Genomic DNA, 15,465 nt, shown 5'->3' with positions numbered 1-15,465 from the left:
GAGTAAAACCACCACACCATTGCATTTCCTGCTGGTAGCACAGTAGAAGTTTCTTGCTCATCTGCACATCGTGGAGGAAGCACTTTACAAATGCAGAGCATTGCAGCTAGGATTGGGCACACACAGAGACCCTGTCTCTTTTTTTTTTTTTCTTTTTTTTTTTTCATTCAGGCCATCTGAGACATCAAGGAGAAATCCTTTTCAATCCTTTGAAAAATTAGCTCAGTTTGTCACATGTTTCCCAAGCAGCTTCTATTTATTCAACCAGTATTCTACATTTCACTGCAAGTAGAAACCCAGGAAAAAAAAATTCACTTCCACTTAGATAAAATGCCATATCTGATGAAAGCATCTCACCAAGTACATCCAGTGGCAAACCCAAAGTTACATCCAGGGAGAAAAAAAGAAAGCTTTCACATGCAAGATTTGAAGGAAATACATATAAAATAAAAATAAATGCAATCAACACCAACACAACAAAGATAATTCTGGAGTTTCACCTCCTTGCTAGCACAGTGGCAACAGCATTGCAAAGGGGTAGCCCCTGCTGTGACCCAAAGCTTCTCTCCATATCCAGCATCCATGATAGAGAGCTTAATGACTTGTGCTGCAAAATTGCCTGGATCATCCGGCATTGTTAATGGCAAATAGCTCAAAAATGGATTTCATGATGTATGGCAAACCTGGCTAAATTTACAATTACTGTTTATTTTTGTTAATATTTATGTTCTATTTGAAGAGAGCTGTAAAAACAAATGTAAAAGGATTTGCTGGGCTAGCACAGACATGCCTTGATTTTAGACACTATTACTTGAACATTAATTAAATTTTAGGAGTATGTTATTAGAGAGTCAGCATTTTGCTAAAGTTGCTTTAAAAGTGCTGTGACATTTCACACCCAAGACACAGATTTCAGATGTAAAGGCAGTGGGGAAAAATACCTAAAACCAAATTGTTTTCCTCCTCCAGAATGGAGATAGAAGGCAAGATGATGCTGACCAGATTCACCACCTACCTGGGGAAGAAGCATGGAGCAAACGATGCCCAAAGTGGCCTCAAAGTTGTCTTTAAGCCACAGCCCGACGGCATGGATGCAGCCTCGCACATGGATGACATTCAGCAACTCCAGGCGCTGGAAGCAGATTGAAAAGAAGCAGCACCATTTTAATTTAGATGGTGCAATTGGAAGAAGATGCAATTTCTTGTGTTTGCTCCTTCCTGCAAGCCAAAGGAGTGTCATGACAAACATTTGGGAATTGATTTATTGGATTTGATATTTTCCTGGGTTTTCTTGCCAAAAAACAGTCCCTTAAAGTTACAGGTCATACTGCAGCTCTCTGCTGTGATACAACCCACAGTCACCCCTGAGGGCCTCAAAAGCAACTTCTCTCCTACCACCAAGCCTCAAATCACAACTCAGGGCCAGCATTTCCTGGGACTCATCCAGTAGAGAGCTCATTACTCTGAAAAATGCCATACCAAAGCCTGCAGAGACTACATAAATGAGACTGCTCACACTCTGCAAGCCTGTGCAGGGATGCTAGTGAAAAGAAATAAAAATAAATTTATATACAGCTGCAGTAACAGCTGTCCCTGGTGGGGAAGAGATTCCCATTGTGAGGCAGGGTTTCCATGAAGATAAACATTTTTTTAAAATGGTTTCAGGAAGGGTTTTACAAAAAAATATTGTACATAGGAAGGAAAAAGCAAAGGTTACCTCTTTATCGAGTGTCCTGTATCCACATAGCGTGTTAATGACTTCTCCAGGGACCTGTGGACAGAGAATTAGTGCAAACTTAGGTTGGAGGAAACCAAAGGGGACAGTAAAAAAAGAATAAAAATAAAAATAAATAGAAAAGCTTGCCCAGTTGCCTTGACCATTCAGCATAGCACAAGGCAAACAGTAAGCCTCAAACTTCATTTTGTTTCCATTTAATACTTTTTCCTCAAATGCATTGCTGATATTATGGATGCCAGCTTGGCTTGGGCCAGCAATAAGTTGTGTTTTGAAAAATTATTCTTTTAAACTACCTGTCTCTCTGGTTTCTGCCATTTCAGAGTCTGCTCAGCATTCCCCTATCCAGTGACACGGGAATGTCCAGTGATTTGAGCTGAAAGCAACTCCACGTTGTGTGAGAATTTAGTAAAGTGGTTCTTTAAAATGTTACCTTGATTTTCTCCTTGTTTAATTCCAGCCACTTTTTCTCACATATTCAGTCATGTTTCTCCTTAAAAAAAAGGTAATTTCACCAAGATTAAATGTATTCAGTTCTACAGAAATCAAGGGGGAATTTCACAAAAGTCTCCCAGCACTTTGGGGAGAAACCCAAGGATTTTAGGGATCCACAATGCTTAGACCTTTGTTGGCCCAAAAAAAAAAAAATCATTTCGAAAGTTGCAGAAATCCCAGCCAAATACTGCTATTCAGTAGCTCTATAAAATTAAATCAAACCAAATTCCTCTGCTTCCATCAGGACGGAAGAGGATACGTTTTTGAATTGATTACAACATTTTTTAACACCAGTTACAAAACCAATTCTTGCTCATCCCAGAAAAAGCAAAGCTATGAGGTAGCTCCAGAACAGCTAGCTGGGTACTTTGCACCTCTCAGGATCGATCTTTATTTATTTATTTATTTATTTATGGCTTATTTCATGAATAAAACAGCAGCTTCCATAACACCATGTATTTCTAAAGGGGCCTCGTACCCATGAAATAATAACATGCTGAAATTATTACACTTTCAGTAAGATGACTTTGACAACCAGTAAAAGCTCCTGAACAACAAAACAAAAACTTCCTGTGCTTTAGAGGCACACAGATGAAAAAGAGAAATGTGCACATTTAGGGGTAAATTATACTTTCCTGCAAGACACAGCATAAAAGAAATGTGCACCTTCAGACAGGCTCCAGCCATAAAGCTGCAGCTTGTTCCTTCCGTAATTGGCAGGGAAATTATTCCAGCAATACACTACCAAGAGCATCTGTACCTCTGTACATTACTGACAGGGCTATCAAAAAAAACCACAAACCACAACCATCTCTCACCACTTCAATACACTATTTATAAACTGGGCATAGTTAAGGAGAATAATTAGTCCTTGTGCATATTAAAGGCTTGTGGGGACATCCAGAAATCAGCAGCAAAATGCCCACTGGAACTTCTGGGGAGGTCTCATGCTACATTGGGACCATGAAACAGGAAGCCCTCAGAATAAGGAGAATTTGTGACATTCTTAAGGCACATGCTGTTGCCAATAGTGGTATAAAGGAATATGCACATGATCCAGGAACCATTTGGTTTTCATTTAAAAAAAAAAAAAAAAAAACAACACAAAAACCAACAACAACAACAAAACAAAACAACCAAACAAAAACAAATAACAAAGAAAAACTAAAGCATTGTTCTTGGCAGCTTTCAGTTATCCTTGCTTTTCAGACTCACTTCCACGGACATCATGGGATCCTTGCTGGTGAAACATCATAGCTTTCTATAGGACTTACCCATTTGAACAACATCTGTCTATGGTGCAAATTCATCACCAATTTTCTTCCTTCTTGTATCAAATAGTGAAGGGTTTCTCAATCATCTCCAATTCTGACCATCCACTTGAGTAATTCCCTCAACAGCTTGTATTTGGGTGAAGTGTGGAAAAGTGAGTTTTTAGCCTTGATTTATCTTTGTTATTGTCTTGCATGGAAGTGAAAGTCAGAGCAGAACTGATATTTCTAACATAAAAACCGGCAGACGTCCTTAGTCTTCCCAAGTGAATTTTGGTGCCTTCAGAGATCACAAAACAGCAGCAAATGCAGACGTTTAAAACCCACCAAGGGCAGAGGACTGCAAGGCTTGCACTTTTCTTTTAACCAACAGTTTCCCCCCTACCAAAATCAGATATTTCACGAGGGGTTCAGAGACACCGTGTTTGGCAGAGGCACAGCTACCCTGTGCCTTCCACAGGAGAAGGCCTAACTGCAGTGGAAAACCATTTAGAAAAGTACTTAGTGATGAAGATACTGTCTTAGCAACATTTTGTTGCAAAAGAAGAAAAGGGTTTCTTGCCCTACAAACTGGTTTATTTAAACTGGTTGGTACAAGGGTTATTCACAGTGGAGAGACCATTGTGGTTCAGCACAGACAAATTCATAGAATCATAGAAACACAAGGTTGGAAAGGACCCACAAGATCATCTAGTCCAACCATCCTCCTATCACCAATACTACCCACTAAGCTACTAAATCATATATCATAGCACTTTGTCCAGGCGCTTCCTGAACACTGCCAGGGACGGTGATTCCACCACCTCCCTGGGCAGGCTGTTCCAGCACCTGACCACTCTTTGAGAGATTTTTTTTCCCGATATCTAATCTAAATCTCCCCTGGCTCAACTTGTGGCCATTTCCTTGAGTCCTGTCATTTGTTATCTGGGAGAAGAGGCCAACCCCCTCCTCATCGCAACCTCTCTTCAGGACGCTGTAGAGCGCAATGAGGTCTCCCCTGAGCCTCCTCTTCTCCAGACTAAACAATCCCAGCTCCCTCAGCCACTCCTCATAAGACCTGTGCTCCTCATCCCTCACCAGCGTTGTTGTCCCTCCCTGGACACATTCCAAGGCCTTGTCGTCTTTCTTGTAGTGAGGGGCCCAAAACTGAACATAGTACTCAAGGTGTGGCCCCACCAGAGCTGAGTACAGGGGGATGATCACCTCCCTGGTCCTGCTGGCTGCACTATTCCTGATACAAGCCAGGATGCCGTTGGCCTTCTTGGCCACCTGGGCACACTGCCGGCTCATGTTCAGTCGAGCATTGATCAACACTCCCAGGTCCCTTTCCTCTTCACAGTCTTCTAGCCACTCTGCCCCAAGCCTACAGCATTGCATGAGGTTATTGTGGCCAAAGTGCAGGACTCGGCACTTGGCCTTGTTGAACCTCATCCCATTTGCCTCAGTCCAGCAGTCAGCCCATCCAGATCCCTCTGAGGGGCCACCTTACCTCAGGCAGATTGACACTACCTCCCAGCTTGGTGTCATCTGCAAACTTACTGAGGGTAAACTCAACCCCCTCATCTAGGTCATCAATAAAGGTATTAAACAAGGTAGGCCCCAGTACCGACCCCTGGGGGATACCACTTGTGACGGGATGCCGGCTGGACTTAACTCCACTAACCACTACCCACTGGGCACAGCCCTCCAGCCAGTTCTTTACCCAGAAAAGAGTATACCGGTCCAGGCCACTGGCAGCCAGTTTCCCCAGGAGAATACTGTGGGAAACATACACATGCCAAGTGTGGCCTTTAGTTATCCCTCCAACTGCAGGGCCAAGGCAAAATCGTCTCTTCAGCCTTTAAGTAGCATATTTTGGAAGAAAGGATTTTGAACAGGGTTTGTACATTGCTCAGAACAACATGGTATGTCCAGAGTATCATACACAGGTACCGTCTTCATCCTGAGGTGCTTTTCCCATCTTCTCAGCCTGCAAGGAAAACCTCCACAACAACTTTGCAATTTCAGGTAACAACTATACTGAGACTTGCAATAGCAATTATGCAATTATTATAATGCAATTATGCACTTATTATTAACATGCAATTATGTTTTTTATTATTTTTTATTTTTATTATTTTTTATTCTGTTGTTAAAAATATTTTTATTAGCTTGTTCTGTGCCACAGAGAGTGGAAAATTTCCAAGGGATCTTGCTCTCCTAACCCATTTAATATACTATTGATATTGTATAGCGATGGATTCTTAACCAAAAGCAGTGCCAAAAAAACAAATAAATGAAGAAAGAGGCCACATCTATCTACCTTGTTACTGCTCCTGCCAAGAAAGAGTTTCATTCAATGTGGAGATTTAGATTCATTTGGCAAGGTCTCACTTTCAATAAAACCTCTCTGGCAGTCAGAGACACATTCACAGGCTTTAACTCTTGAAAAAAATGTACAGAATTTGCCATCAACACTCCCTCCTAGGGGCTGGAGTCCTTTGCTAGAGCATCCTCCAGACATGGCTCATTAAAATGTGAAGCCAGAAAGTTGCCTTATTTCTTATCCCACTATATTACACATCTGTGATTTTTATAACTTGAACAGTGCCCGTCAGGCAAAGGTGTTCTGTTACCCACATTGTTCCAACATACCACGGGGAGTGTAAAAATAATGAAAAATGCACCTGACTTTCTCCAACACATACTCACTACCAATAGAAAAGGACAACATACGAATTTCTAATTCAACTTCAGGAGCTGGCAAAGATCCTTAATCAACACCCTGATTAGAGATAAAAATCATTTTTGCAGCTGATTTGCATGTCATGCTTAGACCAATAATAAAACACCTCACAGTTCCTCTTTTTCCCTTAAAAAAATAAAAAAGCTAACAACAATAAGAGATTTATGCTATATTTTCCTTGTGGAATTCATAAAGCTTGGGGAATGGCCAGGTTTCAGAGGTAATGCTGCCTGTTGCTCTTAATTCCAAGGAGGTTTTGCCACTGGGATCACAGAATAATAGAGTATAATGAATTGGAAAGGACCCACAAATATCGACTCCAACTTCTGGCTCCACACAGGAGCACACAAAATTCAACCGTATTTGTAAGACCATTGTCCAAACACTTCTCGAACTCCAGCAGGAGTGACCACTTACCTGTTTCAGTGCCCGACCACCCTCCCGGTGAAGAACCTTTTCCTAATATCCAGCCTGAACCTCCCCTGCCACAGCTCCATGCCATTCCCTTGGGTCCCATCGCTGTCACCAGAGAGCGGGGAGCAGCGCCTGCCCCCCGCCTCGCTCCCCTTGAGAGGAAGCTGCAGGCCACCATGAGGCCTCCCCTCTGTCTCCTCTTCTCTGGGCTGAACAAATCAAGTGACCTCAGCCACTCCTCCTACATCTTCTCCGCTAGACTTTTCACCATTTTTTTGCATGCTGCTTGACGTGAGGCTTCACCAGCGCAGAGCAGAGTGGGACAGCCACTTCCTTGAGCAGCTGGCAGTGCTGTGCCTAAAGCAGCCCAGGGTATGGTCAGTGCATTTGGCTGCCAGGGCACACTGCTGGCTCGTGTTCAACTTGCCATCAAACAGAACCCCCAGATCCCTCTCCGGGGGGCTGCTCTCCAGCCTCCCGTCCCCCAGTCTGTATGCATAGCCAGGGTTGCCCCGTCCCAGGTGCAGAATCCAGCACTTGCTCTTGTTAAAATTCCTGCGGATGGTGATTTGTCAAGATCTCTCTGCAAGGCCTCTCTGCCCTCAAGGGAGTCAGCAGCTTCTCCTAATTTAGTATCAGCTGCAAGCTTACTTAGCATGTATTCCAGTCCTGCATCCAGATCATGTATAAAACACTGAAGAAAACTGGCCCCAAAATGGAGCCCTGGGGAACTCCATTAGTTCCCATTAGACACCAGCCCAATGTAACCCAGTTTACCCTTTGAGCCCAGCCTGTCAGCCAGTTGTTCACCCTTTGTAGCATGTATTTTTCTAGCTGTATGCTGGACGTTTTTTCCAGAAGGATACTGTAAGAAACAGGATCAAGAGCTTTGCTGACTTCCAAAAATTTCACATTTACAGGTTTCCCTTGGTCAGCTACGTGGGTAACGTTGTTGTAAAAGGAAATTTGGTTAGTTAAACAGGACTTTCCTTGTAAGCCCATGTTGGCTGTGACAAATGACTATGTTGTCTTTCAGGTGGTTTTCAGTAGCTTCCAGAATACTCTTCTCCATAATTTTGCCAGGCACTGATATGAGCTGACAGGCCTGTAATTACCAGGGCCTTCTTTCTTAGCCTTCTTGGAAACTGGGACAACATTTGCAAGCTTCCAGTCAACTGGGATCACTCCAGATTCCCAAGGCCATTGAGAAATAACTGAGAGGGGTCTAGTGGTGACATCAGCCAGCTCTTCTTGATGAATCCCGTCAGACTAATGTGCATCTAGCTGGAGCAGCAAATCCTTCACAAGTTCAGAGTTGGCTGAGAGTTTATTGTTCCCCAGTCATGGTCCTCCAACTCAGGGCTCTTGGACTCCCAGGGCCCATCACTAGCGTTAAAGTCAGGATTATGCTAGTAACTCATTTTTAGCACCATGGATATCATTTTTAGGCACAGTAGCCAGGGATATTTGCACTTTTTTACCCAGCCTTGGCTGAGCTTTTCTGTTTTCCCTCAGTATGAGTTAGATTGATTGCAACAAGGCAGACCATTGTATTAAGCAAAACAGTGTGAGAGCACTTAGCTTGGTCTCAGCAGCACTACATAGGAGAATCTTGGCTTGCAGCTCTGCAAATCAGTTTAATAAACCTTCATGGTCATGCAGTAGCAAACACACCCAACCTTCCCTCCAAGAGGAGACCTTGTTCCAGTTCACAGCATGTCAGAAATGCAGCCTTGGAGTTGCATGTGCTCACAAGACTTTTTTTATTCAATTGCACAAGTTGCAAATTGAACTCCTGTCATGGCTCCACTTACATCAAAACCCTCAAAACCTCCTTGTTACAAGCAGATGCCAGCAAACATGAACCCCATTCTGCTAAACCTTGTGGCAGCTGGCTGAGAAATGTATGCTCTTGCAGAGGAAAACAAAGGACAACAGCTAACTCGGATCCACGTTGTGATACAGCCAAGCATTTAAGTCTTTGCAAAACCATCCTCCAAAGCATTACATCCCATAGTAGGTAGAGAGATGGGAACTCAGCATTTCTAACAACCCCTTGGCACAATACAAATGCAATTAATATCCCAGTTCTTTGTTATTTATGCTGCATTAAAACAGCAGACCATACTAAAATGCAGTGCAACCCATATATACGTATATCTTAGTTTCTTTAGCATGAAATGCTGATGCTGTCTCAAACCACTTTTCAAAATGGCAACACAGTTAATAACAAACTCAAGTACAGAAACAAGAAGTAAAAACTTTCCATGCCTTGGCTTCTTTACCTTCCTGATACAGCACGTGTAGGGCACCCCACATGCAAGTGGCCCACTGCCATTGCACGAGTGGTATAGGTTAACCTCCCAGTCTCGGTATTCATCACCACCACAGCAAGAAAACTGCAAAAGAAAAGCAAAGAGTGAGACATGCAGATGAGCAAACCTCTACATTTCCAACTCACTGATGCATCTCCTCTCCAGCCTTGCACTGCATCTTCAGTGCTGTTTTGCAATGCTGGTATAAAGAGATCCACAGTTATTTCTTACTTTCCAGGAAACAGAAGACTCTGCGTTAAAAACTAACAAACAAAAACACAAACAAAAAAGCTAAAGCAGATGTTTAGCCTGGTTTAGCCCCATTTTAGAAGTGTGTAGCAGGTATAGAGATGTGCATGCATGTGTAGGAGGCATCCTGGCTTTCACAGGACCAGGAAAGATCAGGCTCATTCATGCTTTCTTCCAGATGATTTAATTATAGGTAACTAATCCATCCTATTCTTGGGGTGTGCAGGAGAGATGGCTATTTCAGCACCTTAAATAAATGTATTTCTTTGCTCAACTAGTTGGTGTTATTCAACAGTATGCTAATAAGACTCTGCAGTCTAACAGGGATTTCTCTTCCCATTAAGTTAAATTAGAGATCAAATGCTGCAGCTACAAATGAAAAAGCTTCTTTTTTTCTACTTCTTGTATAATGGGAAAAAAAAAAGGTTTAATGAAAGTCATTTGCTGTTCTCTGTGGAATAAAACTGGGCTTATTACATATCAAATCATCCCTTCTCTTGCTAAACAAGCTTGAATCTTTACATTTCCCCCCAGAAAGAAAAGCCTGAAGTGGGCAGGAGAGCTGTGTGTGTGCTTGACAAGACAGAAAATTTGAGGTTTTCCCCATTTCTGTAAGCACCACAGTCTCCAAGGAGCAGTTTTCAGGACAAGTTTAATTAATACCCCATGAGTATCTGTTCCCTCTCCTGCTCGTAGGTTGGTGGCAATACTTGGCAAAAAGGAGCAGGAAAAGCCATCAGCTCCTTGGGTCCTCATGGCCTCCTCCCATGCCCAAATGGGCAGATATGGCCAGAAGCTGCCAGCCCACAAATTGAAAACTAATTACTAACTTCCTACCTTTAATTCCTCTATTACTTTTAATCACATCTGTATCAGCAAGGGAGACAAGCTTGCAAAACTTGTCCGGACAGAGGAGAGAAAAACCCCTAAAGGGATATTGGATATTCCTACCCTGCTCTGTATTCCTGTGCTGCAAAGAAGTTTCTTCCATTTGCTTTTATAATTCTGCAAAAATTGGTACAAAATCATTGTAATGAGTGTTACTAGCTGCTGGGAAGCCTCACCAGGGTGTTTTCTTCTCTGCAAAGAGAGGTTTAGGCTGAACTACTGTTGTGCCTGGATTTATTTTTCATAAGTGGAGACAGATCTGGGTCTGTGTTTTACTTTCATATTGGTTCCCAGACCTCAGAGAGGGCTAACACACAGGAGGAAAAAAAAAAAAAAACAAAAAAAAGTCCAAGAAGTGCTATGCATCGAGTACTGCTGCTACAACCCCTGACATGCAGGCTTATTATGGCTAACGACCATAGCCCTGTACAGTGGCCTCAAAGCAATGCACTAAAACGAGCCGCGCTGGTGGAAGCTGCCTTTATTCTACCTGAAGAATAAAGATGCAGGTTTGCAAGCATAACGCCTTCAGCTCTCCAAGCCTTACTTTGAGGTTGGAGCTGCTCAGGTATGAGCAAGAACCACAGCACTATCAGTGCTTTGAAATTCAATTCCTGTTCTCAGCAAAGTGGTTTGAACTCTCCTCTCCCACCTGCACTCAGCAAACCATTCAAAAGACACAAAGCAAGGAGCAGCACAGAGCTGCAGTTAGTGATTTTCAGCAAACTGAGTCATTTTGGTCTCCAGCCTTGCATCCATGGGGTGCAAAGGGCAGTAGTTCAGCAAAAACGAATAATATAAATGTGTAAATACTATTTTTAAAGCAAATTTATTTCAATACCTTCCTGTTCACAGGCAGCAAGACCAAGTAGGTGTTGGCAGGTAAAACCGCCTTATTTGTGCCATAATCAGGGTAATGTAATAATTGCTGTCTGGCACTTCTATGTACATCTGTTATTTAGGAAAGGACCATAATTACTTATTTTAATGTACGATACTGGTTTACATGTTTGGAAGCAGTCAGCTCTAATTCAAAGCATTGCTTGAGAGAGGGTTTAAGCAAAATTTAATACCTAAGGGGTGTAGCATGGTTTTGCCTGAGCTAAATGAGCTGTGTGCCAGGTAACCAATGAGTAGACAAGATTTTTACCCCCAAAATGGCAAGAATAAGCACTAAATGGTGATAATACGGTGCTCTGGGCCTGTGTTTTGACAAAACAAACAAAACCAAACAAACAAAACCCACCAAGCCTGGGTGAAATCCTTCCAGACTGGATGCAAATTTTCATCCCTCCAAGGTGGTCTGGGCTGCTCAGGTCTTGTAAAAGCCCTACAGGAGCCAAGTCCAAGTCATTATGAGACCACTGGCATCAGCAACTCCACCATTTTTTTTATCTAATCCAAGTGTTGCTGAGCATAATGCCTAAAACAGCAAGAATGCAAGAATGCTGCGATTTTCTCTCTTAAAAGAAGTTACGCTTCTGCCCTGCTTCTCCTCACTCCTATCTCAGTAGGATACATTTCAATTGCTGATGTTGCTGTCGTTCCTGGCTTGCAAATTATACTCTAATACAAAAACTCACAGCAATGAGCTGCATGTTCTTGCAAAGCTCCTTCTCTTGCTACAAAAGAAAATATGCGGATGCTAAAAACTTATCAGCAATATTAGAAGTAGCCATAACTTCTAAGTACAGAGAGAGACACTATGAGATGAATATCTCCCCCTGAAAACTTAAACAAAAGCTCAAGTGAGGAAGTAGACAGGAAAATGTCATAAAAAGGGGGTAGGATTATACGATAAGTGCCTAGTCCTTGCTTGTTTGGAGATACAGAAACCTTCCCGCAAACCGATCTGCTTTATCTGGAGATCTGTGGTCTAACCTCCTTGCCAGGGCTCATCGAGGATGGCTCCCACATGTATTTGTGTTGGCTCGTGGCAGCATCCATTTATCTTTTATACAGAGAGGACTGAATTACAGCACCTTTTTAGAGAGGTCGGAGCCAAACTTTAAAAAAAGATTAAGATCCTTCTTGAGATCAGTCAAGTCTTGAAACCTTTAGAGGTCTCCCAGTTTTATTAATGCATTTGGTTCAGTAATGACAACTCCAAGAGACTGAAGTAGGTACTTAAAAAGAGAGGGGAGTGTGGAGGTCACTACCAGCCTTAAATTTCAACTACATCAAAGAGGAAGGAGCTTCTTGGTCTCCTTCAAAGCTAGAGATAAGATTCATATATTTATGATGCTCCAAGCCACAATGAAAGGAGAGAAATCAACCTGAGGTGAGAGAAAGCAGCTCTGTAAAGCAGCTCTGCTGGCAAAACCAAGCTGTGAGCATGCAGCTTGGATGTGATTTCTCCCTTTTACTTCTCCTAGATCTTGAGGTTTTGCTTTTTCTACTTTTTTTTTTCCTCAAAGAATTCATCAAATGCTTTGAGCCGAGTGTTTCCTTTCACAGTAACACAAATAACAGTCAAACTTCATATCCTCGCTCAAAACAGCAGCAAATCTGCTTTCCCTTAATTCCCAGGAGCAGCTTCTCACTTTACTGGAAAAACAAATAATATGTTAGAGCCAACCATACTTGTCCAAACTGGCCATACTCTTAATGGTGTGGACAAAAGCTTCAAGTTTGACTTTAAATTAGGTCTGCAAGCTCTCTGCTGAATGCATGTGTGATACAAAGTGTGTCCTAAACTATACTGCAGCAAAACAGCTTCTCAGAGAATGGTTAGCAAGGCAGAGTTTCATCAATAACCTATTGCTGGCAACACAACTCAATCTCTTGCCTTAATCCTGTGTATAAATTAGGGATTTTGTTTCTGAGTGGTACCACATCACGGATTATTCCCTCAGTCTGGCTTTTCAGTGTACTTGGAGGGATGCATCACTGCTTTGCTGAAGCATGATTACCTGGGGTTTTGTGAGATGGAAGGGAAGGAGCTTGTCGGAAATCATCTAGCTGGAGGTAGAGGGCAGTAATTAGGAAGGCATTTTAATTTAATAAAAAGCAGGACTAGCAATCACAGGCAACTCAAAAAACTATGCAGTGCATGAAATACGAGGCAACAGTGGCAGAGGCATATCAAAAGTTTGGTTAAAAAAAGACAGCTGTAAGGTGAATAGTTTATCGAACTGCGGGTTGGCTTGAGAATAAGGGATGGATGCTGCCAAGACCTGGAAGGCTCTAAGCATCAGGTATCAGGGTTAAGAGACGTGAAACCACACAATTAAAAAACAAAAACAAAAACAAAAACCAAAAAACTAGAGGAGACTTTGCCAAGCCCCAACACCAGATAAGGTGAGGACTAGCACCTCTCTCACCAGTCCATGGGGCAGCTTGCAGTGCTGCCCACGGAAAGCTAGGCGCTCTCCTCACAGCTACCATGTGGAAACACATTATCAGCAATCAGTCAAGTGCTTGCCTGGCTGCAGATGACATGTCCCAGAAAACAAAGTTATCTAAGGTGGCCTACCTAAGGGTTACCGCATTCCCAAAGCAACTTTTGCACATACTATTTCATTCCTACACCTACTGTTTCCATGCAGTTTGTGATAGCAATAAAAAAAAATCAGGCAGTTTTCAATCAGGAATGGGAAAGATAAATAAATGGGTGGGGTCTCCTTGTCTGTGCTCCATTACAGAACTGAACATGCTCTTCATAGTTCTCACAAGAGCACAGGCTGGCCAAAACCACCTGTGGAATAGGCTTGGAGAGCAGCACAGTGCAAAGCCAGGCAAAAAGAGCAATTCAAATGAAGATATGAATCACCATGCTAAGAGAGATATTATGATGGCTCAACATTTGGCTGATGGATTGGGCTCGAAGTGTTACAGTCAGGGTTGCATCGGGCTGATGGCTAGTCACTAATGGGGTTCCCCAGGGCTCCATTTTGGGGCCAGTTTTCTTCAGTGTTTTATACATGATCTGGATGCAGGACTGGAATGCATACTAAGTAAGCTTGCAGCTGATACTAAATTAGGAGGAGCTGCTGACTCCCTTGAGGGCAGAGAGGCCTTGCAGAGAGATCTTGACAAACTGGAGGGCTGGGCAATCACCAACCACAGGAAGTTTAACAAGAGCAAGTGCTGGATTCTGCACCTGGGACGGGGCAACCCTGGCTATGCATACAGACTGGGGGATGAGAGGCTGGAGAGCAGCCCCCCGGAGAGGGATCTGGGGGTTCTGTTTGATGGCAAGTTGAACACGAGCCAGCAGTGTGTCCTGGCAGCCAAACGGGCTGACCGTACCCTGGGCTGCTTTAGGCACAGCACTGCCAGCCGCTCAAGGAAGTGGCTGTCCCGCTCTGCTCTGCGCTGGTGAGGCCTCACCTCAAGCACCATGCACAGTTTGGGGTGCCAGTGTAGAAGAAGGACATAAAACTATGAGAGAGCATGCAAAGGAAGGCAACAAAAATGGTGAAAAGCCTAGAGGAGAAGATGTAGGAGGAGTGGCTGAGATCACTTGATTTTTTCAGCCCAGAGAAGAGGAGACGGAGGGCGGCCTGCAGCTTCCTCTCAAGGGGAGCGAGGCTGGGGGCAGGTGCTGCTCCCCGCTCTCTGGTGACAGTGATGGGACCCGAGGTAATGGCATGGAGCTGTGGCAGGGGAGGTTCAGGCTGGATATTAGGAAAAGGTTCTTCACCGGGAGGGTGGTCGGGCACTGAAACAGGTAAGTGGTCACTCCTGCTGGAGTTCAAGAAGTGTTTGGACAATGGTCTTACGAATACGATTGAATTTTGTGTGCTCCTGTGGGGAGCCAGGACTTGGACTCCACCTAGAGTGAAACATGACCTAGAGTACTGTGTTCAGCTCTGGGGCCCCAACATCAGAAAGACATGGACCTGTTGGAGTGGGTACAGAGGAGAGCCACAAAAGATGTTCAGAGCCTATGAAGACAGGCTAAGAGAGTTGGGGTTGTTCAACCTGGAGAAGAGGGAGACCTTTGAGCAGCCTTCCAATATGTAAAGTGGGCTAGGGCATGTAGTGATAGGACAAGGAGTAATGGTTTTAAACTAAAACGTGTATATTTATGTTAGATATAAGGAAGAAACTCTTTCCTGTGTGGGTGGTGAGGCACTGGAACAGGTTGCCCAGAGAAGCTGTGGATGCCCTACCCTTGGAAGTGGTCAAGGCCAGGCTGGATGGGGCTTTGGGCAACTTGGTCTAGTGATATGTGTCAGGGTTGGAATTAGACGATCTTTAAGGTTCTTTCCAACCCAAACCACTCTATGATTCTATGACCTGATGATCAGTCCCTTCCAACGTGGGATATTCAATGATTTTAAGAAATAAAATCTAAAAGGGCAGTGAAAATTAATGCTTCTGCTTCAATGATGCACAAGGTTAATCACTCATTATGTTTCCCATTCA

At 43.3% G+C, this 15,465-nt stretch overlaps 1 protein-coding gene across 2 annotated transcripts in view; it reads right to left on the bottom strand.

Moving 5' to 3' along the window:
- LOC106047651 (tetraspanin-15-like) overlaps positions 1 to 15,465 on the bottom strand; it is a 56,530-nt gene that overhangs the window by 13,949 nt on the left and 27,116 nt on the right. For both annotated transcript variants that reach the window (XM_013199237.3, XM_048055061.2), the window contains 3 exons: positions 8,926 to 9,039; positions 1,718 to 1,771; positions 1,016 to 1,132 (listed from right to left, as the gene is read on the bottom strand). In XM_013199237.3, coding sequence (XP_013054691.1) covers positions 1,016 to 1,132; positions 1,718 to 1,771; positions 8,926 to 9,039 — 285 coding nt within the window. The remainder of the gene's footprint in view (positions 1 to 1,015; positions 1,133 to 1,717; positions 1,772 to 8,925; positions 9,040 to 15,465) is intronic.

This window comes from Anser cygnoides, chromosome 26, assembly GCF_040182565.1.
Source record: "Anser cygnoides isolate HZ-2024a breed goose chromosome 26, Taihu_goose_T2T_genome, whole genome shotgun sequence".
NCBI lineage: Eukaryota > Metazoa > Chordata > Aves > Anseriformes > Anatidae > Anser > Anser cygnoides.
Note: the sequence above shows the minus strand (reverse complement) of the source record. Positions and strands in the feature narration are given on the sequence as shown.